The sequence below is a fragment of the Alligator sinensis genome, unplaced genomic scaffold (assembly GCF_000455745.1).
Source record: "Alligator sinensis unplaced genomic scaffold, ASM45574v1 scaffold1226_1, whole genome shotgun sequence".
Classification (NCBI taxonomy): domain Eukaryota; kingdom Metazoa; phylum Chordata; order Crocodylia; family Alligatoridae; genus Alligator; species Alligator sinensis.
Window position 1 is genome coordinate 1,186,692 of NW_005842447.1, and position 26,959 is coordinate 1,213,650.

The 26,959-nt window shown below is 44.3% G+C and overlaps 1 protein-coding gene across 1 annotated transcript in view; it reads left to right on the top strand.

The window, feature by feature from the left end:
- LOC102383723 (kalirin) overlaps positions 1 to 26,959 on the top strand; it is a gene marked incomplete at its 5' end in the record, with an annotated part of 326,357 nt that overhangs the window by 212,164 nt on the left and 87,234 nt on the right. The window contains one exon of the mRNA XM_025212146.1: positions 16,611 to 16,802. Within this exon, the coding sequence (XP_025067931.1) occupies positions 16,611 to 16,802 (192 nt within the window). The remainder of the gene's footprint in view (positions 1 to 16,610; positions 16,803 to 26,959) is intronic.

Here is a 26,959-nt window from a genome sequence, read left to right on the forward strand (position 1 = left end):
CCCCTGTTGTCTGTGGGGGGGGGGGGGAGGGGGTTTCCATCTTAGAACCAGAAAAAAACCAAATCATACACTAGAAGTCAAACACCTACTATAACATATTTTAATTTTATTACAAAAAATATTTGTTATGATTTGTGTTTGTGTGTTGTATATAGAAGGGACTGCATAATAGCTCAAAAATAAATTCTTATTCTTATATTGTGTGTGTATGGTGGGGTGTGTGTGTGTGGTGAGAGGTGTGTGGGTGTGTGTATGGTGGGGTGGGGGGTTGTGAGGGGGTGTGATGGTGTGTGGAGAGCATAGGGTATGTTGAGGGGGTGTATATGTCGGTGGGGGTTGTGTGGGCAGGGTGTGGGTGTGTGAGGTTTGTGGGGTCTGAGGGAGCTAGCAGCAGCAGCAGGCAGGAGGGCTCAGGGTGCTCGTGCTCACTGCAGGCACTGGCACCTGGTGGGGCATGGCTCCAGCCAATGCTGTGCTGGGGTGGAAAGAGGAGGAGGGTGGCGAGGGGTGCAGCCTGCCTGGCAACTTCTATTGCAGGGGTTCAGCATGGTGTGGCTGCAGATCCTGCACTCGCACCAGGGAAGCCCCAAGCTGGACTCCATGGGGAAGCAGGGGACGGGGCTCCCTAACTCCTGGAAGAGTCTACGGATCTGTGCAACAAGGGGTGGGGAAGGTAGCAGGGTTCACTTCCCCCGGTGCCAGTGCTGCAGGCACATGGTGCGGCATAGAGCAGCGGGGAAGGCTGTGCTCCTCATCCCTGCATGCAGCGCTGGTCAGAGCCCCGCCCCACTGGGCACAAGCACTCTGAGCTTCCCGTCTGTGGCTGCTGCTGCCAGTGGGGGCTGTGCGCCATGTGGGGGAGTATGTGGGAGGTCCTCACACCCATCACCCTCCCTCACACCCGCACCCAGCCCAGCTAAGTGCCACACTCCTGCCACCCCACTGGGCACAGTCTCCACGCTGCACTCCGTACTTCTGCTCAGCTGCAACTCCAGCCCCCTGCCCCAGCATCAGCCCCGCCACTTCCCTACCTGCTGCTCTGAGCGAGCTGAATGTCCAGGAAGCCACGTAGGTTCCCATGGGATGGTTGCAGCAGCAGCCCCACCCAGAAACGGTGCTGGCCAGGCCGGGCCCTACCACCCACAAGGTTAATTTCTGTGCTCCAGTAGACTCAATTAATCAAGTCTGCTCTGACACGCTGGATTTCCGGTGTGTTGGAGAAGGCTCCTTCTACATGTATAGGAGCCCCGTGCTGTTTAGTTAATGCATATTAAGACAGGCTAATGCACGTTTTCCTAGTACCTCACAATGGAGGTACTAGATTTAATGTGCATTAACTAAAGCCTGTTAATGCATGTGTAGACAATCCCCCAAATGCTAACTGCTGTAAGGTAACATGTCACCATAAATGTTTATTCTTGAATCTACCCCAGAAATGAACCCTGAAATGAAGGACTTCATTTCTCCTTGCAAGCTGATAATTGAAAAATTTCAGTGGAAGTTTTTAACAACACCATTCCTACATTAGTACAATCGGTTGAAACAAATGGCTCTTGAAGTTCCCATTAACCCTGTGATTCTACAATTTTTGGGTAGAATTTGGACCTTATGGAGATTGCATTTTTTTTATTCAGAAAACATAGTAGATGGCAAGTTCCTGATCAGCTCTGCAATGGGGTCCTTTGGAGAAGGGCTTCTGTAAAGTCCTGAGCTTCTTGCTTTATCAGTTGATTTTGCTCCTTACTGAAAGATGAGCATATGCTTAAATACCCCGTTGACTCAAAGAAAAGGTTCACATATTCAAAGGTCCCATCCTCTTAATCTTGTCAATGGTGTCAGAGCCAATGTTCACTTACTTGTGGCAGGGAGCTTAGAAGCTACTCTAGCGCCCCCCAGCTTCTAGCCTGAGCCACTGCAGGCATGTGCCTGCATTTCTTCCATCCAGAGGGAATGTCTTCACGGTTGTAAACTGGTTCAACCTAAGCAGATTAAAGTAACCTGCAAAGATTGAATCAATTCAGGCTCAGGCTTTCTGAATGTCTGTTCCTAGCCTGCATGGTCAGGAAGAGACATGCAAGAAGTGTCCTTTCACCTTGCAGAGCTGCACGAGGCCTCTCACAGTAGCAGAACCTGTGCTCCTTAGTCCTTAGTGAATATGCTGGTGCATGAGGGAAGGCAGAGCCATAGTCCATTCCAGGCTAGAGCTGATGTGATTTGAAAGAGGAGTAAATAGTCATCATGAGAGAGATTGCATTTGCTGGATGCATAATCTCTAGTGGTTCTCCTTTTAGTGACCCCTGTGGGGGCTATGATATAGGTGCCCCAGGCTGTTCTTAAACAGTCACTGTTTGATAGAGGTGGCCCTTAACTTAAGGTAAAGTAAAATGCCCTGGGGATCTTGAGGTTCTTAGCCAAATGATCACTTCAAAGAGGGATCTGTCTATGAGAGGCACAGATGTCATTGTTGTTCTGCCTCTCTTGTTTGGCTGTCATGACTGTTTCTGTGCGTATGTATCACCACTTCTATTCCAGCACACCTACTCATTGTCTCGGCGCTAGAGGGGATTTGTAGATACAGCTTGAGGGGTATCAAGAGCAAACTTTTGCCGCCTGTGAGTTGAGCAATACCACATTTCCAGGGTAGCTGCTCTGAAATAAAGGGGCTTTCAGTAGAGGGGTAGAATCTGGCCCTTATAGTAATAGGGAAATAGAAATAGCTGGGGTGGGGGGAGAGATGTTCATATGTGGATGTATGCCCACATCTTTGCGTGTGCATGTCTGAGAGAGGAGTGAGGGAAAAAAAAGAGGTTGTACAGAAATGTTTTAGTGCCTTCCCTTTATGAATAGAGTGAATTTGGAGGAATAGAGGGGCTGGTAATAAAACCAGCCATGTTATAAAATCCATGTCCCTTTGGATATTTTTTCTTTGAAGTCAGGACAGCTGCCTGTTCAATTTTGTGGTGATATTTCCCAGCTGTCCTGACAGTCCAACATCTCTCTTTACTATTGTCCCTATATCTTTGAATCCTCCAAATGCAATATTGAGCACAGAGTGCGTGAAGTCATTCCAATTCAGGAGGCTGGAGATATTTGATAAAGCTGTAATGATGCTGCTCCTGTCTCAAAAGAGATGTGAGCTGAGCCTTTGGGATGAAAAAACAATTCCTTGCCCTTCTGGATTGCCGCTCATCTCTTGAGCCGCCAGGCTTTTTTCTGCCAGTCCATTTTCCTCTCCTTTTCTCCTGTAGCAGTAGGGCTACAGGAGAAAGAAGCAGTAGGGCCTTACTTGATCATGGGATTTGCCACGTGGAGCACTCTCATACTGCTGCATCTCCCTCCTGACTATTTGACTGGCCATGTTCTCCTCATCCACACAAAAGAAAAGGCTTTCTTCAGCTCTGATAAGCATTTTCTATGTATGCAAGTATATAGCAGCCACTTGAGCAAGTCCCATCTGTCCAGGCTGCTGGTCTCCCAGTTATCAGTCAGTTCCAATCACAGTATTTTCAGGTGTCTGAGAGGTTGACTCCACCATGACACACCAAACAGTATCAACTATTATCAGCTCTTGCTTGCCTTCAATAATAACAATTCAGTTCCAAGTTCATGTCCGGTATAAGTGTGTAGCAGCATTGCAGAGCATTGCTCTGTAGTCTTTGTTGTTCTGCTGCCATTGTGGTTGTCCACTTCTATTTGGCTTTTGTTGCACAAGGCTATTTTCAAGGGAAGAGGAAAATAAATGATAGTGTGTCTGGTTAATGATGACTAAATAGGATAAGCTTGGGTGGCGAGCATTGATTTCAGAGATCCTTTCTTCCTCTTGCATGGACCCAATTCTGCAAAGTACCAAGATAGCAAGCCGCATACTGGAATATATTTGTTCCACTGTTTCATATATTATGTGCATTAGGCTGTCCTTTCTTTCTCTACGAAGATGTTGCTCCTTTTCTAGAGCATTGGTCTAAGAGTATGGCAGTTTTGATCCCGGACTGTACCCGTGCGGTTGCAAAGCAGGATGAAATTATGATTCCAAGACCTTCAAGATCTTTTTCTGGTTAAAGCGGCCGTATCTTTGGCTTTTTGGTGGTGGTTGTGAAATGAGTTGGTGTTCACACAGTAAGCTTAGTGGGTGAGCTTTTTCAAGGCAAAACAGCTAACTCAGTCAGCGATCCTGCTTATCACAAGTTCTCCAAGCACAAGGCAGGGTGGGGTAGCACTTTCTAAACTAACTCATTCAAAGAGGCACAAGTTTTCCTATGCTAGTAGGATGTAGCCTACCAAAGCTCATGCCTCTGAACAAGTCAGTCTAGAAAGTGCCACACAGCCCTGCCCCTGCCTGCCTAACTCCAGATTAACACCGCCAACTAAACTACCTCTCTCTCCAGGCACACAAGGGGGAAGTGTGGAAAAGCATGTATTGCTATTGTTTAACTTCCATATTCTCTGTAGATAAAAACCAGACTTCAAAGCTCCAGCTCTGCAAAAGACTACGGTACACAGTTAACTTTAAACGTATGTGTAGTTTCATTGAGTTCAGTAGGGCTAATCATGTGCTAAATGTTAAGCACAAAGGCTAGGCCTTTGGACAGCGGAGCTAGGTCTATGTGGTATTCAATCCATGGAAATAAAATGTGATAAAAAGGGGAAGAAAGTTTGCCAGATGGGAGGTGAATCTTCTGAACAGATACAGCTTTCTCATTGTTGAGTACAAAGAAAGGAGAAAAATAGGCTTCCCTCGTTTAATTAAAAAAACCCACATACCTGTTTTTACAGACCTCTGTAGTTGAATCAGTTGAGGATTACAAAGTTTATAATTAGCAATGCAACAGTCCTTGCTGAAGGTAAGTGCTTGTATGTATTCTGCTAAAAATTAGCTTCGATTTAGCCTAATTGGATGTCTGAGAACAGCACAGGGCGTTGTTAAGAGAGAACATTTTAAGGTGAGTTTGGCAGGCTGAATACTAGATGTATGCTAAGCTAGCATAGTCATGCAGTAAACAGGTCTATCATTTACAAAAGGCCAACCTTTTTGGCAGTCATGCCACAAATTCGCCCCACACCCTCCCTGATACCACTCTGACCCCCTTCCTCTGCCTGACCTGCTGCTCTGCTTCCTGCTCCCAGCTCTGTGCTCCTTGCCTGATCTGCTGCCCTGCTTGCTGCTTCCTTCCCTGTGCTCCTTGTCCAATCTGCTGCTCTGCCTTCTGCTCCCTGCCTTATCTGTCACTGTGCTCCCTGCTCCCTCCCCTTTCTGCTGCATGCCACATACAGAAGCTGCCAATGCCACTTGTGGCACCCGTGCTACAGCCACTCCTGATTTAAGGTGTATACTCTGTGAATTCACCCTGTGCAGCAGTTAAGCCTCACTTCGAGTTCATCCTTATGATATGGTACATACAGTAATCGTTATTGTTCTCTGCTTCTTCTGCCCATTGCCACAACATGTAAGCAATATATAAGACTCATCATTCACCCTTTCCACACAATTGAGATAAAGCATCCAATGCTGCATCACAACGGACATGAAGTATTTTGGCATCCTGAATTGTTACGCTTAGGCATCGTTCGTACACTTTTTTCTAACAAAAATGAATAAAGCTAGTCTTTTTTTTAATAAAATTGTGAAAACGTTACAATGTTGAAGTTACTCTCACTTTACAGAGTTCAAAGCAAACCCAGTTCTGTTTTTTTTTCTAACATTTTGTCTTTTTGATTGAAAATGCTATTGAACCTTTTTTTTTTTTTAATTGAAAACCGGGTTTCTGATCAAAGAAAAAAATTAAAACCATTATCATGGCAGCTGCCAAATGTTAAAAATCATAGAAGTCAACTGATTTTTGCTATGTTTTGGTTTCAAAAGAGGTTTTGTGCAATTGGTACTTTTCAGGCATCTCTGTGTATCGTGCATTTACAGTGGCTGCACCTACAGAGTTTATTCCTGGTTTAGGACTAGGTTTTAGAGGTTTGGGATTATGTCAGTTTTTAAGTGGGATTAGAGCTCTTAAAATGAGAAATGCTGGTAAAATAGGTTGAACAGGAATGAGCAGAGGAGTACCAGGTTGGTTGTGTGCCCTCAGCAGCAGCAGTGGCTTGGGCAGTGGTTATACCAGGCTGCTGGCCAGGTCAGTAGCTGCCATTTTTTGACCCCCCTAAATCGGCACCCGGGTCTGGTGCTGCAGTCGCCCACCCCTAGTTACGCTACTAGAAGTGAGCTTTTCTAATTATATACACTGGGCCAGCTACTCCATATAATTCCATTGATTTAATGGAGCTGTACTAATTTACATCATCTGAGAGGCTGGTGCATAGCATGCATATGTGCGTGCGTGTTTGCATGCAGGCAAACATTGATCAAATATACGGGATACTTCATGAGCTGTTGTTTTTTTTAATATTGTTTCCTTGAAGTGTTTTGCTGGAGATTCATAGAATAAGGGCATCTGAGGACCATGCTGAAGGCAATTAGTGTTAACCTGATAACAGAGTCTCCTCTGCTTGATGTAGTGCTACTAGGTTCTTCATTGAGATTGATGGCTGATGTAATCAAAGATATTGCAAGTGACATTTCTTATCTTAAAGCAAGCACTTGGTTTAAAGGAGCAAGGACAAGCACTATTTCAATGCCCAGGACAAAGTAGAAAGAGAAAAATGAAATTAACTGAAAATGAATGCCACAGAGAGCGTTCCTGTTACCTAACCTATTTCCAGCTGTTCACTGATTGTGACTTTGCGGGGATGGGGGGGAAGTTAGGTAAATACCAAACATCTCGCTTTTCATACAGCATTTGATCTAATAGCTCATAATATCTTTCTTTTAAAATTCATAAACCAGATTTGAATTGCTTTGGGTGTGAAATGCTGGTGGGAAGATCATAAACAAAGGCTAGGGATATCAGATAATTTACCAACTCCAGGGGTCGGTTAGGAAGACATCCCAGGAATCAGTGTCTGGTCCATCTGGGCTTTTTGTTTCTTCATAACTGACTGCCACCCATGCTTACCTTACTCCTCAAGCAGCCCCGCTGAAATCATGGACCTGTTCAAGAAGCAAGACACTAATGAAGGCGAGCAATCACGTCCGCATTGGGCCCATAATCCTTTAGGAAGCACCACAAACATCCCGTTCCCAAACTTGTATTACTGTATTGAGTTAGGCTGCAGACACCAGGGAGGACTAAAAATATAACATATAGCAGACCAAGAAACATTAGAAACATGGGCAGAAAATAATAGAGTGCATTTCAATTTGAACAGCACAGCTATTACATCTGGCCAAAAATAATCCAAACCACACTGTACTCAGTGGGAAAGAGAGGTCTGGGAAGTGGTCATTGTGACAGCAACTTCTGGCAGTCAGAGGCTGCAAATTAGACATGAGCTTCCAGTGGAAGACAAAAGGAAAAGCCAGAGCCAGCTCATGCTGCATATACAAGAGATCAATTCATGGAGTTAGGAAGTGCTTGGGCATCTCCTCACTGATTAGGTATGCCAACATTTGGAGCATCACATTGAGTTCAAAGCACTTCCTTTCCTGAAAGACACTGGCGCGTACTCAGAGAACTGCAACACATTCGTTGGGAGAGTCAAGGGATTGATTTAGAAGAAAAGTTTTGGATGCCCTGATTAAAGCCCCGGTTCAACAAGTTACTCAAGCGCATGTACTGACATGTAAAGGAAAGCACGTTGGTAGGCATGTTCTTGAAGCCCTTGCTAAATCAGGGCCTAAAGAAGATAGGAGAAACAGTCACAGTAGATTTCAGATATTTGAAAGATACAGACCCTAATGAGGCCACTACAGGAAAGCATTAGTAGGAATGATGAGACAAAATTGTGGAAAGGAGGATTTAAGCTGAATCGAAATACTTGGCTATGGAATAAGCGCCTGAGGGGGATGATGGAAGCCCCTCGCTTTGGAGATTTGAAATGAGTCTGGAGAAGTCTCCAATCCAATGTAAAAGAGGGAACGATCCCACACTGGCACGGAGATCATCTGCCTTTAACTTCTCTGACTGTTATTCCTTCTAGGTCTGTTTTGAATTAGAGCAATGAAATATGGGTAAGAATACAGATCTTGATTTGATTATGTGAATGAAACTCAAACTGAATAAATTCACATTTCAGATTGGATCATCGTGTGCACTTAGCCTTTGACCTTCTTAGGGGAGGATGGATTGTGACAAGGATAGAGGCAGCTCTAAAGCCCTGATTTATTTATCACAGAAACAGTTCATTGTGGTTACTCACTTTTTAGTGGAAAATATTGAATTACTGATGCACCTGATGATTACAAAAGACTGTATGTGAGATCATTTAACCCAAGAAAAATACTGGAGTTATTTTTAACAAGGGAGCTAACAGAAAAGTATCTGATAGTAGTAACTGGGTTGAATAATTAGGGCTAAAAGGAGTTTATAAGGCTAGTGAAGGAGTTAAAAATCAACTTCATAATTATTGTTGTGTCAGTTCTTTTAATGCTATAGACCCTTGTGGGAGAAATATTGCCTATTAATCTACTGAAAGGACTGGAAGTGAAGATCTTCTGTGTTCTTGTCTTAGCTTGTACCCAAATCCTGACTCCTTTGTGATCTCATGTAAGTGCCTAGTGACCTGATCCAATGATATCAAGACCCTTCAGTGAGAGAAAGATCAGGCTCAAGGCTTTCTGCCTCAGTTTCTCTATCTTCACAGCAGGAACAATAATGATGGACTCTCCCCTGTGGTAGAGTAGGGTCCAGATAGATTTGTAATGAATGTACAACAGATACTTAATTTAACTGTTGGATCGGAAGTGATCCTGGCTTTGTCTCGCAGACTCGCAGCTTAATTCAAAACTCATTGCAAGCAAGAGGAGTCTTTGCCAGTAACATCATTTCACTGCCCAAAAATGTCTTTAGTAAAAGATGGAACATGACTGTAGCCTGGTGACTGGGACACTTAGCTTGGGGAAGCAAGACCTTGATCCTGGTCCTATCTTCTTGGATTGTTTACAGAAAATTGGATAAAAGCTAAAATAATCGTGAGAGCAAAGATGGGCACCTGCCACCCACACCCTCCAGCTGAGTGCCCTCATCACCAGCTTGCAAAACCAGCTTCTCCTTGTTTGCACTCCTCCTGACTCTTGCATTTTTGGCTGCTTCAACAAAAGGATGGCCCTTACCTTGACTGCTCTATTGACTGGTGGGTGTTTAAAGCCCTCTCTTGGGTAATGGGAGATGTGGGTTTCAGTCCCCTTTGCCTGCCATTTCCTGATTGAAAGGCTATTATGCAAACAGTCTCGCCCTCCTTCATGGAGAGCGCCAATGGCTGCTGGACTAGTTTCAGCATTAACTAGGGAGTGCCAGTGCTTCTGCTGGGAATTGAACCTGGAGGTTCCTGGTTAGAGGGTCTTGGCCCCCAGCTCGGGGTCAGGAAGAAATTTTACCTTGTGGTCAGATTGGCCAGGACCGTGGAGGGCTTTCTGTTACTCTATTTATGGCCCTTTCTTTTGCATCTCTGGAGCATATTTATAACAGGCTTTGTAGCAGCAGGATGTTAGCTGCCATGGTCTCCCTGCTTTATGTGTGGCAGGTTAGGATGTTATAGCTTGTGTTGTGTCAGGGTTCACTGTGTAGATTTGCTAAGAAGTTAAACAATGGATTTGTATAGGATGGTTTAGATAGAGATAATCCTGCCTTAGGTATGGGGTTGGACTAGATGACCTCTGGAAAACACCCTTCTGGCCCTACTTTTCTGTGATTCTGTGATTTCCGCAAATAAATCTGGTTTCTCAAAAATGTTATTTTGGAGGAAAAAAGAAAATAAAAGAAAACAGAGCTGTACATGGTGAACACCCTTTTTGAAAGGGAAGGCTTTTTGTGATATCTTTTATTGAACTAATTGTATAGTTGAGAGAACTGTTGGACCAGCTTATAGTTGGGAGACATGCGCAAGAAACTTGATGCCCAATAAAAGATATCACAAAAAAGCTTTGCCTCTGAACATTTCCTGGACCATCATGGCTACAACAGCTCTCCAACCTTATTACACCCTTTGGACATTTATACCTTGAGGCTATTCATCTTGATATGAATTTTCATTTAAAAGCTGCTTGTTGTATATTATACATTAGACTGTTAAATAGAAATGTTTCCATTGTGTTGAATCAAACCTTTTGATCAATCCAGAATGATTTTCAAAACTTGCTCAGAATTTTCCTTTGTGAAAAATTATACTTTTTTTTAAAGGTTTTGTTTCCATTACAAGCAAAGACAGATTAAAAATCTTGGAATCCTTTGCAAAACATCTTGGAAACATTTGGTCAGAGGAATTGTCCTCTGGCCAACTTCGATGTGCTACAGCCCTTCTACAGCTCGTATCAGTGCAGCCTGAACAAAATGTAACCAGCACCAAAAAATGTCAGTATTGAGGATCAGATTAATTTCTACCTTTGATCACGCAGACCTGGGAAGGACTTTTGGCTTTTCAACAGATACTTGTTTTCCTGACACCAGTGCTAAGGGCTGTTTAAGGTTTGTTTCTGTTTAAGGGAGGATGTCTCTTTAAGGTTGGGGATGGTCAATTATATAGGGCACCTATACACACGACGGACCTCTGCTCCAATGCTTGCTAATTCATATGCATCGGAGCAGACTCGACTAATTGAGTCTGCTGTGAGTCCGCTGGAGCATGCTAATTAGCTCACTCCAGCAGCCTCCATGTCACATGTATTCAGCATCCCTGCATTTCAAAATGGCAGCACGGGCACTTTAATTAAAGCTTGTTGAACCAGTGGTACATAACCTTTTTAGCCAAGGGGAGATTTAGTTGAACCAGTTTTAGTTAAAGTGCCCTGTTGCCATTTTGAAGCGCGGGACGCTGAATACATGCGACACTGCAGGCGCTTTAATTAAAGCGGCTCTGAGAGCTGCTTTAATTAAAGCACCCCTCACCCCAGAGCATGTGCGTAGACACCCGTGCTTTCTAATGCCTTCAAAAGAGAGGGGGAGCTACTGTTTCAGCTTTGCAGCCTTTCTTCTCCTGTAACTGCTACGTGTGAGTGAGCCTGTAGCTCAGTCGTTCTCAACCTTTTTAGCCTCAAGGCACCCATCCATGACTTTTGATTGCATGGTACCCAAGCTGAGACTCGCTAAGCTATGGTCTGCATTCAGAAAAGATATGGAGCGAGCTCTGAGGCTAAAAAAGGTTAAGTACCACTGATTTAGATGGTGCTGAATGAAGACAGTGGGGCCAGGGCCTCACCCTGCGGTTCTCTGCTCTTTCCACACTCTGCCCCTGGTCTGTACTCAAGTGGGCAAGGGCAGTCCCTGCTCCCACATGCCAGTGACTGCCCAGGTGGTCCCTGTCACCGGTCCCAGGACCAGGGAGGAGCAGAGGGGATGAGCCAGGCTGCAAAGCATGGCTCCATCCCCATGTCCACCTTCCCACCCACAGAGGACCATTCTGCTAGGGGGATGGGGGCAGCCAGCACAGAGGCTGCCAAGGTGGCAAGGGATGGCAGCAGCCACAGGCACCACTGAGTAGTTCAGGCAGGTTCAGGGCACCGAACTGGGGCAGGAGGGAATTTATCTTTTCACGTAGGGGCAAGCAGTGGGGTGCCCTTAATGGGATCTTGCAACAAGGTACCAAGGTTGAGAATCATTGCTATAGCAATTCAGCTGTAGCAAAACCACTCCAATGTTAACCCTGCTTCATCCGGGGTCAAGGTTGCGGTGATTTAGCTTTCTTGTATGCAGGCTTACACATATGTAACATTTACAGAGTAACAGCTGCTGTGTGTGCTCCAGTACAGCTACCCCCTCTCCACTTCTGAAGCCGCGGCAGACTATGTTTGTCCCTACCCTCATCCTGCTGGAATATCTGGATATTTGATTTTATCAAAGTGGTGTCTCTGGGCCTGCAAAGGGAAGTGCCACAGAATCTCAGATCTGAGGTGTGCCCTGCAGATCAGTGAAGGACATTGCACACTTAGATTTTAAGGTCGGGGAATCCAACCTGTTTGGCCCCATGAGCTGAATGAGTGGTGTAGGACCATGCAGCATATGCTGAATCAGGCCCACACACAGGGCCCAAGATGCACATCACACATGGTGCCTGCGCCAGCCAGCTGGAGACTGTGCTGCATCAATCCCCACTCTGTGGTCTGGGGTCTGAGCTGCAGGCAGCACCTGCTCCAGCGGGTCCAAGACCCATGCTACATACACCTCGCATCCAGAACTGACCACCGTGCATTTGTACCGCAGACCTGCCGGAGCGGGCACTGTGCGCAGCTCACATCCCAGAGCAGGCCCTGTACAGCTCACATCCTGGACCGGCCTGAGCGGGTAGCACCTGCAGCTTGGGTCCCAGACTGAAGAGTGGGCACCAATGTGGCGCGGTTCCCAACTGGCGGGAACAAGTACCACGTGCAGCATGCATCCTGGGCCCTCCATGCAGGGCTGGTCCAGGACATGCCACGTGGGTCAACTATAAGTCCTGGGGGGTGGATAAGAGGGCTCTGTGAGCTGTATCTTTGACTGTATGTAATGGCTGAATTTGAAACATTGAGTCATTTTTTCCATAGGCAGCCTCTTAATCACCTTCTATAGGATATCAAATCCTTAATAATTTATGAAAGTTAAGTGAATCCTGTTACCTGATATGGCAATAGAGTCAGATAACAAGCACGTCTGATTGTGAATTGTGGGGTAGATTTTCTTAACTGTGATCCTTTTTTATAATCACATTTGCCGTTTCTTGTAAGTAGGAAAAAAATACACAAATAACACCCCCCACACACTCTGTTAAATGAATTCCAGAAGCATAAATTAGAGACATTTCCATCCTGAAGCCTGAAGTGTGTTTTCATTTTCTGTGATTGCAGATTTCATGGGTTTCAGCAGGTGATTATGCAAAGATTAGTACAGAAAGGTTATTAAGAGATTTGAGATGAAAATTGGTTTTGTGCTTGAAATGGTGCCTAAGCACTGTATATTGCTGGTTAGCAGATCAGTGGGACAGAATTTCAAGGGTTTTCACATTACCATTTGTTCTCTTTGGGGTTAATGAAATGGTAGAAAAACTATCTTTCACCAATAAGAATAACTTTCAAGGGCCAAATAATGATCAAACAGAAGATTAATAATCAGTAAAACTATTACTGCTGTTTAACAGTGTACTATCTCCCCAATATTCACATATGGAAGAGACCATCTGTGCTTGTATCTCCCCTGCAGGAAAGGGATTAGTTGTCTCCATTTCATCATCCTCCCACTGCTTCTCAGGACACTACAGAGAACTTTTCATAGGGCCGAGGACCTATACTAGGCCAGCAGAAAGGAGAATGAGATGTCTGTTGTCTCTTCCTTTCCAATTGCAGTAATTTTATCTCCAGGCTACATTACCTCTTGCATGATTTCCTTTCTGCTCTTGAGTCTAACTTGAAGGGAAGGTTTGAAATCTTGGAACATGTACAGGGAAGCCAGGTCCTGTGCTTCTAAGTAGACACTATAGGACTTTCCTGGTTCTTGAACACCAGGAGGGCTTGGGGCCTGAACTTTACTTCTAACCTGGGACAGTAACAATATTCAAGGAAATCTCCCTGAGTGGGTCCATCGTATGTTTTGCGTTGTTTTTTCCCATGAGACGGTTAATCTGACTCTCAACACCAAACCAGTAGGAGGAGCTTCAAGTTATTTAAGGGCTCTACTCTAAGGAACTTTAAGGCTCCGAAGAGGAGCTGAGGGGCATATGGGAGGGCATGTGACAAAACAAATCATGCGCTATAGAGTACTGTCATAGACTCCAGGTCAGCATCTCATTATGTGTCCTTTAGGTAAACACCCCAAAATACGGGAGGTGGTTCATAATCAGACTTCCTCCATGGGAACACCAAAATCTTCTGTCCTCCTGAAGTCCCCTGGCACAACACACGAGGGCAATGAGCTTACTGGTTCACCCTGCAGGAAGATGAGCGTGAACTTCCATCCATATCCGGACAGCTTGCTAGCAGATATGGTATTAGCTGCCTCTGTAGCATCATGGGCCACTTCATCCCATACAGAACCATTCATGCCTCTGTAAATTGTGTTACAGAAGGAATGCAGAACGTTAGCTCAATCACTTCACCATCCCTCCCAATCAGGGTGAAATGGGGTTTCTGGTAGGCCTGTGCGAATAGGGAAGTATTTGATTTGGATCCGGACGATTCAGAGGCCAGTGATTCGATTTGGAGATTCGGATCGCTGTTCCAAATCAATTCAGCCGAATCAGCTTCAGAAGATTTGGCGCTGATTCAGAGAGATTCAGTGATTCGGCCATAGACTATAATGTGGACTCACTGAAATACCTATAACTTTGTCATTTTTTGGCAGATTTGGATGAAAACAGCAGGGGTGGTAGCCTGTAACAGGGGGCCTCCCCGGTGCTCAGGCAGAAGCAGCTCACAAAAGGGACAGAAAGGCTGCAGACAAAGGCTTATATGCTGTTTCTATGTCCCTCCCCCAGAGCACTGTGATTGGAAGTGTACTCAGGGAAAAATCATAGTCACTGGCCAGCTACAGATGTCAGTCTTTCCCCACCTGCTCCTCCTCCCTCCTAGTTTCTGTTTCTCTGCAAGACTGCCTTCCGACTCGCCAAATCTCTGAATCTTTTCGGAATCAATTCAGAGGTGTTTTTTTGGTCTCCTGATTCAATTCAGATTCGGTGATTTGGCCTCCGAATTGGGCCGAATCTTCTCCAGATCGAATCGTCGACCAGAGCTTCACGCACCCCTAGTTCCTGGGACTACAACTGAGTTCAGTCCTTGCAGTTTGCCCCCATTATCTAAATCTTAAAACATTTAAATTCTCCCTATAGTAGAGCTCATGGCTACCTAATTGTCATCTCAGTGAACTAAATTCAGTCTGAACATAATTAACCATAACTCGTACTAAAACCCTTGTTAGTTAGTGGAACTTAAATATCACTACATTGATGGCCAATACAGTAATATTAAACTTTGTCTCAAACATTGCACTGATGTGTATAGTAAGTGCTGTGACCTAAGAGGACTTCTTTGAATGTACTAGAAATTAGAATGAAAAATAAAGAAATGAAAACACAAAAACATGCACTCTCATTTACTCCATTACAGTGAAAGTAAATGACTGACAATAATGTCTGCAAATGGAGCAGCCATTCAGCTTATAACAGGGGCGGGCAATTATTTTGGACGGAGGGCTGCTTACTGAGTTTTGGCAATCCATCAAGGGCCGCATGATAGGCAGCCAAGGGCAGATAAATATTAATTTTCTAAAATTTTTAGGGGCCTCATGGGCCGGATAGAATGGCTTGGGGAGCCGCATCCAGCCCCTGGGCCGCATTTTGCCCACCCCTAGTCTATAATCATTTGTCAGATTGCATTTCAGGTTGAAGGGATGTTTCTAAGTGTAATTTGGCCCCTGATTTAAAAAGTTATTAAATTAAGCATTTACAAATTCTCAGGCAGGTAGAACAATTTCCAGGAAATAAAGAAATATATGGAAAAGATGTATATGCTGGTGTTTGCCTTAATGTCAGCATCACAACCGTGTGTTACTGCATAAGAATCTGAAAGTGATATGGCCTGAGAATGTATTGTGATTAACATCATGGACTAAACTAGTTTTGTTGTGCAAAAGGAGGAGTGCAAAAAGTGTGTTTGTAGTTAACTGGCCGAAATAGAATAAATGATGAATTAGATTTTTTTCTTTCTTTGTTTTTTAAAATTCAGAGATGTTCATAACAAATGGAAGGATTTTTTTTCCAGTCCCCTCTCCACCACTAATTGCCTGTGTGACTCTGGACAAGTTGCTTAACTCCTCTGTGCTTTAGTTCCCCAGCTCTAAAATGGGGATAAGGCTACCAACCTAGCTTAAAGGAAGTGATTGTGAGGATAATTACAGACAAGATTGTGAGGTGCTCAGGTGATACTGTACATGGGGGCTGTCTTCAGATGGACTGGGGATGGTGATATTCAGTTGCAATCGGAGTATTTTACAAGGTTGGATGAGTTCCTTTCACCAGCCCATAGTAGGACTGACTCTGCCTTTTGCGCAGAGCAACAAGTAAGAGGAAAGCACAGAAACAACTCAAAGCAAACTTTCACTCTTGGAGTTGTCCCACAAGAAAGTTACTGGAAGGCAAACACGTCTTGTGATTGAGACATTTCTGATTATTCCAATGACATGCTGCAATACAATAGCCACTAACAGCCCTTTGAAACTAGTTTGCTGCCCGTTGTCATATAAGACAACTTTTGCCTCCGAGCAGTTAGCTCCAGTTGCTTCATTACAGTATCTTTGAGAAATTCCAGACATTTTAGGGGGGAAAAAAACCCAAGCGCACAGTCTTATTAATCTGCCAGGCAGGCTTGCACTGGAGTGGTTTGTGTTTCAAATGAGAAACTATTTCATGCCTATTCAAGGATTAGTCCGTGTGGGTTTATACTAGCTTCTCTCCCAGATGGCAGCACCACTAGGAATTATTACCATTGCTTTATAACTCTGGTAAGCAATTGCTTGTGTGCCTTCAAATGTATAAACAGCTTGTTGCAGCAGGTTGCTTGCCACAGGTTTGTTGCTGATATATTGTTCCTTGCTTTCTTTTTCTGGTAGAACACGTACACCAATGCAGACAAGCTCTTAGAGGCTGCAGAGCAGTTGGCTCAGACTGGGGAATGTGATCCTGAAGAGATCTACAAAGCAGCCCGGCATCTGGAAGTGCGGATTCAGGACTTTGTCCGGAGAGTGGAACAAAGGAAACTTCTCTTGGACATGTCTGTCTCCTTCCATACCCACACCAAAGAGGTAAGATGCGCAGAACACACTTTCTCTATTGCATTATGGTGCAATGCAGACTGACCCACTCTGTACAAACAGAAAACTCAGAGGACACAAGAGAACGCTTCCATTGCGTGGGACAAGTGCAGGTTCCTGATCTGGTTGATTTGGAGGCGTATGTCATAGCTGCAGTTGAGGGGAAACAAGATGTGTTTAAAAACACTTTGGTGCATATTATGGAACAGTAACAAAGTGGGATACTATCTATAACAGATGTAACAACAGTAAATTTGTAGTTAAAATAGGACGCTAGTGCAATAAGGAGCCAGTCATACTAGGTTTGAAAGCTTTTAGTAAGACCATTGGTTTGGATGAATTGGTTAGGTATACACATGCCTGCAATGTAATGCGTGGTCCCTGAGGAATCCCCTTTTAATGTAGCATTAATTAATGCCATGATTATTGAGTGTTGCCAGAGGGGAAAAAAAAGCTGTTTAACAAAGCTGATTTTCATTTTCCAAATGAACTGTAATGGTCACAAGCACATACATGCGTGGTTTTCAGTGACTTGGTGGAGACCTGAATAAGTGCTGTTTAGTGTAAGTGAAAAACATTCAGAGATAAGGCCGTCTCGACAGAGATACGGCGGACAAGACATCAAATGAGAGGCCACTGGGGAGGTAATTAAAGCATGCTTTGCATTTTTCTGTAGACCAAAGGCCATTCTGTGACGAGTGACTTTTAAAGATAGGCTTTCTTCCGAGGGAGGTGGAATTAGTGAGAATCATTGTTTTCATGCACTGTAGCATCTGTTTGCAACGGCACGCTTGATCCACAAATACGCTCCGAGAAGTTGAAGGCTTTCCCCGTGTTAGCTGAATTACATGCTACAAACAAGTTGTTTAGGAAAAACTTCAGCAGAGTCTGGGAGCCTGAATAAACAGAAGGCTGATGTTGGAGGTAGTCAGATTTGCACTTCATGCCTCGTTTATATATATTAAATCTCGGCCAGGGCTTTCACTGGTTGGCAGAAAAGGACAGAAAAGGATGCCCATAAAGGTCCTGATTCTGTGATGTATTAACAAGCATCTCTAACTTTAAGCCCACCTGGTCTCTTGTTGACTTCAAGCACTCCTTTGTGCCAAGTTAAGCGTGTGCTTAAACACTACTGAATCAGGCCCATAATTTATAGATATGGCTCTTGTGTTCAGTGCAGGACCACGTGGCCACAGTGTTAACTGAGAAGAGGAGTTGGTCCTGCATTGGACACAAGAGCCATATCTACCTTGTCCTTACTAGCATTGCCACCTCCTGTCTGAGAAGCTGAACTGGGGTTAGCCACAATGGGAAATGTGGTTTTCTCGGCACAAGGCATTGTTTCATAAACGTTTCCCATTGTGGCTAACCCCAGTTCAGCTTCTCAGATAGGAGGCGGCAATGCTAGTAAGGAGAAGACTCTGGGAAGCTACCTGTATTTGAAGCAACATGTCATCTAAACTTCCTCTGGTGATTACTGTTCTTCTCTGACATACTTTGGTAACTGGGTTCTAGGACCAGCTACCAAACTGGAATTTCACTGCAATGTGATGAATCTTGCTCAAGGTAACATTCAGCCTGGGATGTCTGTATCACTAAAGCCCAATCTAGGATCTATGCAAAGGAATGGAGTAGCTGCTCTGGGGTGCCCATGCCAGCCCTACACCAGCAGAAATAGTCTGTGCAAGCCCCTGTGGCAGGGACACAGAGAAGTCCAGTGACAGCAGATGAAAGGTTGGGGCATAAATTCACATTTATGGATATCTGGAGACTCTAAATAGCCTTTGGACATAGGGGCTGTAGATATTATTTCAGTCCATAGAGACCCCAGGAGCCGGGGGGAATGCTTAGTAATGAAACATAGGGGAAGCCTTCACTTCTTGGCACTTCCTTCATATAGGGTGCATCTACACATGCAGTTACCCCAATGCAATAAACTCCGGTGCAGTTTACACCAGAGTCAGCTGCTCCCAGGCGCAACATTTACGCGTGTGCCTGGGGTTGCACCAATTCAAGCCAGGCTGGCAACAGGGTTGGAGGGGTCAGGCCTGGGCTCCAGGTGCTGGCATTAGGCAGTGGGGTGGCTGGCTGAAGCATGAGGGTGCTACAGTCAGCAGGCAGCCCCCTCACTGTAGCAGCCTTATGCCCCAGTCACCTTCTACACGTGCGTTGCAGTGGCATAAATTATTCCACCTTAGGATAATTCTTGTTCTGGACAATACTACTTACGCCAGAGTTAATTTACTGCATCCTAATATGGGCACACACATAGGCAGTGACATTTTACTTCGGAGCTAAGTAGTCAACTCTGCAGTAAAGCACAAGTGTAGGTACACCCATAGAGCCCAAATATTTTGATTTTGTGTGGGTAGACTGAACTTCATGCCCTGTCTTTGCCTACATCATAATTCTAGCAGGTTTGCATAGCTTAAAAGCACTGGTGTGAGGTACATGGACCCACCAGCGTACTTTGTGCCAGGAAAGTATACTAAGGAAATTGGTTTGGCTTCAGTGTTCATTTGCCAGACACAGGGAACCCCGTCAAGGCAGCACTTAAGAAGGCTTAAGAGTGAACTGGTGCAAAGGGCAAAATGGGCAAAAGGGCAAAACAATAGAGTCTAAGCACCTGCTTGGATCTGGGTTTGCCTGTTTGTTTAAAAATAGGTTGACCTTAATGCAAATGACTCATGACTTGGCATCACTTGGACCTTGGGCTGTATTGTCAAGTAGGGAATTAATTAATACAACTGCTGTTTTTCAGCAGGGTTGTAAAACAAATAGCGGATCGCTTTAAAAATGAAAGAAATTGGATTCCTTTGCCATCTTTCTCTCCAGCAGCGTTTAAAACCTTTGCCCATAATTGCTTCTACCTACCTTACTTTAGTGGCCATCCGTTCAAGAAACGTGCAGGCTCTGTAGCCTCTGAAACGCGGCCCCCAATCACAGTGAGAACACCCAAAGTCCCACGGTGTCCGACTGGAAGGACAGCCAGGAGTCTGCTGCTCTAACAGCTGTGCAATCTCCATTCCACCTTAGATACATACGGCAATGTTCATTTATGACCATAAGTATAAACTCATATTTAGCATACTGTTGTGTACTTACTTGGCTTTCAGTCCAACAGAAAATAAACATTAGGGTCCAATTTTAGAGTCGGCACTTGGGGCTTATCTGGTAAAATTCCACTGGAGACCATGGGCATTTTTAACTGAGCGGTGGAAGAAGTTCAGACCCAGCTCTTAACTTCCAGGAGATGTCAAGGAAAAAAAAATCCTAGTGGCAGCAGTAATGTATTTGGTCATCTGAGCTTCATAGCTGCTATATTTTGCAGGAAGCATTCTAGTTATAATGCCATCACAGCCTTCTGTGCTTAACGATACCACTCTTGTTTGCATTGCCTTGCATTTTACTGAGGCCATTCACTTCTTTAGCCTGTGAGCTCCTCAGAGCCGGGACTATGCTGTGTTTTTAGCACGTTAAACGTGTCTTCCATACCCTTCACACTTTACATCATGGCATAAATCATTTACAAATAGCTAACGATAACCATGATTATTAATTTCAGCCCCCTGTTTCTTAACATTATTCTTTAGCTTGTTAAAAAAAAGTGTTACTTTTCCATCTTTAGAAATGAGCAAACAATTGGCATAGTGTTTTCTTGGCAATAATGCAAGAGACTGTGGTCCAGACCTATTCGTCATCTGAGTTTCTCAAATTCTCATTAGTTTTTGATATATGAATCTATTGAGACACAGAATTGGTTGGAGAGACTTAAGTAGAAAGAAATCAGTCCTTCTGAGACCGCCTTTATGGAAGTATTCTGAATGTCATCCTGATTAACTTATATCCTTGGGCAGTCACTCTAACCGAGATGAATTGCCTATCTGATGTGATAAATGCCAAAGCCATGTGACTAATTGCATTCATCGTGTACCTCTGACAGCATCACCTGCACTCTGCCCGTCAATCCGTCTCTGCTTCCCGTGGCTTCCACATTTCCCAACACCTGAACGGCTTTCAACAGTTCCCAACTAATAAAAAGAACAGTTTGCCAAAAAAAAAATTCCTTCCCATGTTTCTTCTCTCCTGCCAGAAATTACATTGTCCGAAAACACAGGGCAGTATTTAGTCCTGAATCAGTAGCTGTTTTTAAGGTGGGCTATATATGATGTTTTTACTCTGTTGGATGGGGGAGACTCCAAAAACTGCTTCCTGCTTGTAAAGGTCCCCCCTGAGGTCTTTATATTGGAATCTGACCAGGTGAAGGTAATGAAAAATAGTGGCAATAAAACATTTAGAAGTCTAAGAGAGCACTAAAATAGTGTCCCTGGAAGAATATGTGGCATATACTGAAAATGTGATATTTCTTGTGCAATATAAATGTTTCAGTGGCATGAATTTAAGATGATCTGCATACATCACTCCCACTCACCGTTCATGAGGAATGCAAGCTCACACGTTCCCAGGCACATAAAACTTTTCTATAATATGCCCCACTATCCTCATACATTACAGGGCATCTAAAAAGATCATGGTAAACAATGTTCATACCCTTTAGACCAAAGGTTCTGGATATTTCTGATCCCAAGAGCAGAAAGGTGTGGCTTTGGGACTCAAATCCAATTACCCATATGCTAGACTAGAATGACAAATTATTACCAGTGGGTTCTCAAGATAGGGGCTTTTAGTTACCTTATACGTGAGTCGTTTCCCTAAGGCCTTTTGATGATGCTTGGGCGTAGGTTTTTGACTGAGATCTATAGGTTTCAGGGACTCTTGCAGCAAATTACACCAGTTTTCTGTTGTTTGGTGTTTTTTATAAAGTTTTAGCTGCTAGAAGTGGAGGAGAACCAGGCGAGTCTCAACTTTTTTGTTTTCATGTTTTTAGTGAGTTTCTAGACTTCCTGGTTTTGGAGAAAAGCTTGAATCTGTGACTCCAGGGTCAGAAAATGGAAGCAAATTCTAAGCAGCCATTTATGATGTTTTTGTTTGAATCTTGTGATCTGAGACTTAGCTCATGTTTTTTTGATGCTTGCAGTTGACAGCACTCTGCGTACGACGTGCAAAGATAAAGAGATGCTGCAAACAACTTTGTATAATTAATAATGTCTGAACGCTCTTGTATAATCAACTACTCACTTAGCACCTTGTAAATGCCATTTCTTTCCCTGCTGATTTTGTTCTCTGTTTCCTGAACATGGTGTTTTCTCCCCTTGCTTAGAGCAGCAGGAACTCTCGTCCCCACCTGTGGTTCACATCTCTGTCTGCGTGCCAGCAGCATTGATGTTTTTAAGCATGAATAAAACATGCCTCGGAAGAGTTTTTGCTCATTAATTACTGAGAGTAGCGTGCACAAAGGCACATGTAAGTGCTTATGTGTGTGTCTTTTTGTGAACGGATGTGTATACACAGTGATTCTCAACCCGGATGCTGAGGTACTATGGCGTGCCGTGAGATCCTTTGAAGGGAGCCATCCAATAGCAGCACTGTTGGATGTGCCAACACCTACACATCATTCATAGATTTCATGAGAGATTTCAAATAGGAATCCACAGTGCCAAATCATCCTGACCAGTTCTGAGCTTTCTGAGTTCTGTGTAGTAGAAGAATTGTTTTATTATTGTTCCATAGTCAAAAAATGAGCAAAGGCTAAAAGCTGGCATTTTCTAAGGGGTGCCCTGAGTCTAACGGGAGGTGCCTTGAGCCTAAAAAGGTTGAGGACCACTGGGATAGACATACATTCTCCTCTTGCTGTGCAGGGCTTCATGGATGCTACCAGCTTGTAGGAGGAGAAAAGGGGAAGGGGAGGTTGTCTTCTTCTGTAGATGGGATGTTGGCCACAGTTGAAGTAGAGGATTTGTGATGGGGAAGCATTGATGCTTCTGCCAGTACATAGAAAACTCAGAGGCTCCTGGAGAGAGGATCTTGTTTCTCCACTCAGGTCATAGCATTCTCCAGCTGTGGGGTAGGGAAGGTGGGAGGGAGGGAGGGAGCTGGGCTGTCTTTTTATTGTGTTCTTTCTAATGACTGCCAGCTTTCAGAAGCAACCCTCACTTGTGTGTACAAATGTCATCAAACTACATATGAGACAGTGGCTTCTCAGATCCCCGGGGATTAGCCCCATGCAACGTGTGTCCAGTTTGCTCCAAACTGGCGGCGTTGATTGTGATTCCAACCTTGCCTTTCACTTGTTTCAACCCTTTGTTTTTTGTCTCCCAGCCAGTGAATGTTACAGTTTCAGGATATTTTATTGTAAAGCTGCAGTTTTAAACAGCCGTCCTGTCTAGCATTGGGGCAGACAAGCTCCCCCTGCTGTATCTCCAAGACCGTCTTCCTCCAAAGTTTCTCGCTCCTGTTGTGTTCCAGTGAAGCAGGTTTCTCCTTCTCCGTGCTGCTGGAGATGGAAAGAACAGGAGAGCAATGCTGCTAGTTGCAGGCCTTACCCCAGCATCAGAGTGACGTCTGACAGAAAGCAAAAGCGATGCCAGGTCAGGTTCGTTCAGCCCTTACACCCCCAGGTTGGAGCATGTTCAACAGCTCCCTGGGGCTAGTGTGGGCACAGCCCATAGAAGTTGTGACGGGATGAAGCGCTCTCAGTACACGCTGAGTCTTGAGGACAGTTTCTGTTGTACATGGGTGACTTCCAATTCAGCAGACACTTATAAATTGACCAAATTTGGGTAAATTTTCACAGGAATGACTACAGGCACATTTCTGACCCCAGGGCTAGCTCCTGCCAAACTGGGAGTCCCTGCTTGTAAGCATGGAGGCTCTGGAGCTTCTCAACAAATGGTTATAGGAATATTTTGTTCACAGAGGCAACCCAGCTTGTATTCCTCCCCCTCACCTCCGATCTCTTTCTCAGAAAACAATAACTGAACCATTTTAGCTCAAGTGCCTTCAGAAATTTCAGCCTTGGGCTGATACCTGGTAAGGGAAATTTCAGCGTGAGCAGTTTAAGTCAGACAAGGTTATCAGCAACTGAAAGCAAAGTCTCATAACATAAAGTGTCAGGCAGCCTTAACTATATATATATATTATACTATCTGTAGGCACGTATGTGCATGCACACGCACACACATAGCTCCTCAGCCCACCTTACTCACAAATGTAATCCTATTGATATTAGTGGAACTGCTCAAGTGAGTAATGGGAGCAGATTTATGCCACGATGTAGAAACAATAATAGCTCATCACGGAAGACTTTACTAACTTACCTGCTTTTGGTTGATAGCTGTAGGCTATGAAATTAAATTCACTTAGCTTGTCAAGCTCTGTAATTAGGAGGGCTATTCCACAGAGTTGTTTAATTTTACAGAGCTTGACTTCCATCCGATGACAGAGTTACTGGGAATCTGAAAAATTGAACGCTAGTTCGTTCAAGATCTGCCGCTGTTGACTCTAAAGAACAGAACAGACGATGACAGAATGAATCAACATTAATCACAGAACAAACACGACAGCATTTCTAGGAGAGTGTATAATTCTGCTATTCATCTAAGTTTGAGTTGAGTTGAGAGTTCATCATTTATTTTGCCCCACACAGTAATTTATTGCTTGGATTTAACTGTTAATATCGACAGTTTTTGGAGACCATTCCCATCAAGTGGCAGGGGGCTGCAAGGCAGGGGATAACTGATGCAGCGGCCCCCAAGTCGACAGCTTCTGGGTGCTCTGGACAAGTCCTGCTTTGTGGATAGTTTCATAGTCCGACCCTACCAACTGTGAAACTGTGAAACTATGGATGCACATACCTGTGGTTCTGTCTTGCACGCCTGATTTTTAGTCCACTGGTTTTCTCAACGCTGTAGCCCCCTCCTTCACAGTTAGCACATTAAACCTAAGTCGGTCACTCCAAGAATGACCGCAGCTAGCTTTTCACACACAATATTCACTGGTTTGGTATTTGACGCTCTTGGGCGTTTCAGAGCTAGCATCAAATGCTGTGCGTCTTGCTGAACAACTACAAGGCTTGCTTCGCAGATGGCATAAAACTGCCTGCTGGGAGTCTCAAGGACACCTAGATTGTCTTTGGAAATATCGTCCCTCTTTGAAAACCGTGAAGGACCAGACCTTCAGTTTACTCCAGCCAAGTTATGACTTTTGCCTCCTAAGGGCCTTCGACCAGCATACTGTGGCTTAGCGTCCTTGTGGGCAGAAGACACTGCTCTTGAGGGGATAAAATCAACACTTTTGTGATAAGATGAGTTTCAAATCAATGGTGGTTGCTCGAGGATGCCCTGATCTTCACACATTCCCAGGGAAGACAGATGAGGGAGCAAAGAACAGGTGAAGTGGTCCAAGCGCACAGCCAGTCGATACAACGCACAGTAACACACAGTGGTTTTCCTAGGCCGTGTGTAGATGAAACGAGCTGTAAGCTAAACAGGACTGGAGCAGAAGCTTCCAAGGCTTTTCTCTGGAGACGGCAATAACAAAATACTGTTCTCGATTGAATAGTTGGAGACGGTTGGAGCTCTGCTTTAATAATTCAAATGATATATGCATATAAGTTCACATAAGCTCAGCTCGAGGCACCATCAGCTGATTATTCAGGAGTATCCAAAGCAGGAACGAATCCAAGCTTCAGATACATGCGCGTTGCTTCCTTTGACTTCACATCTCGGACTGGTGGAAATGCCAGGAGATGCCAGAAGGTCCTGTTCTGGTTAAAGCTCTCACGTGATGAGCATGGCTAGCAAAACTCTGCATACAGAACAGCCTGATTGGCAAAGGCTGGCTCTAGGTCCACTTCGTGTTTATCTAGAAATAAAGTTCTTTTCCAAAGGATTAAGGAGCTGAGAATCAGAGCTGTGGTATCCTGGCAGCACGTCGTGCTCCTGATCAGAAAAGTCTGAAACATGGCCAGGCCCCTACTGAAAAAAAATTCTGCCATCTGTGATCTCTTAAAAAAAAGCCAGCTAGAGCCAAAAGCTTGTAAATAAAAATATATAGGCAACATTTCAGTAAGCACGGCAAGCAGTGGGGCAGAGCCAGCTGTGTCAAAGTAACTTTCCCACTCTCCTGCGACAAGATTGTCTTGGATTCCTATCAAACATGACACATTTTCACTATGCACTGCATAGTCCTCCTTCTCCTTTCACTCATCTGTGATTTTTCTTGGATCGTCATCACAATTGTACCTCCCTCCTCTCCTCCCCTCCACCCCCTCATCTGACCAGGTGCTACCTGGTTTAATCCTGCAGGTCCCCCGGCCTTCACAGCTCCAGAACTGCATTCTGCAGCCGCAGCGTGTGTTTTATGTGGCCTTCTATGGGTCAGCACACTTATTGACCATGTCCTTTTTTTCTGGACATTAAAGACTACATTGAATTGATACCCCCACATTTTGGAGAGCAGGCTTTTCCCAGATCCAGTGTCTGAGCTTAAAGCGCTATCTGAAGTATTCACAGCCAAGAGTACAGGCTGCCAGTATCTACGGCAGTTTCCTTATTCATCCGTCTTTATTAAAACCATACTATGAATTACCGATTTTCCCAGCACTCAAATTCATCTTCCATTCCCCATTACGTGCCAGTGTCCCATGCACTCTATGGCCCCTGACAGATGTTAATTTAAAGGCATGATGGGATTGAATGCAGGATCCCAACAATTGCACCTCCTGCCATGCCACATGTGCCACATCGCCACTAGAAAGTAGCAGTCGGGCACTCCCAGCCTCTGGAGCACACGGGAGACTTGAAAGGCTCTAGTGTGCTCCAGAGGCTGGGAGCACTAGCCACACATTCAATTAAAGTCATGATAGGAACCAGACACAAAAGTTATCATACATATTTTGTGTAATAACTTTGCCGCTTATTCCCGGTTTTATCGCACCATTAATTGAACCAGCGTGTGGCCAGGTCACTATTTAAGATGTGATTAACTAGTTAATCACGTCTTAAGCGTAAAGTGTGTAAGAGCCCTATAAGATCAGTTCAAACAGTCAAAGATAGTTTAAAGTGATAGATTGCACGGGACTCTTTGTTTAAAGAAATTCAAAGCAGTTTATTTAATCCTTAGAAAAAATTTACAGAGGGATTCAGAATTGTTGAAAGTGATTTATTTGTAAAATTCAGAGTGGGAAGGAGTCACAAAGGAGCTGCAAACTCGGGTAACTCTGTGTTACATTCAGCAAAGGGTAGGGA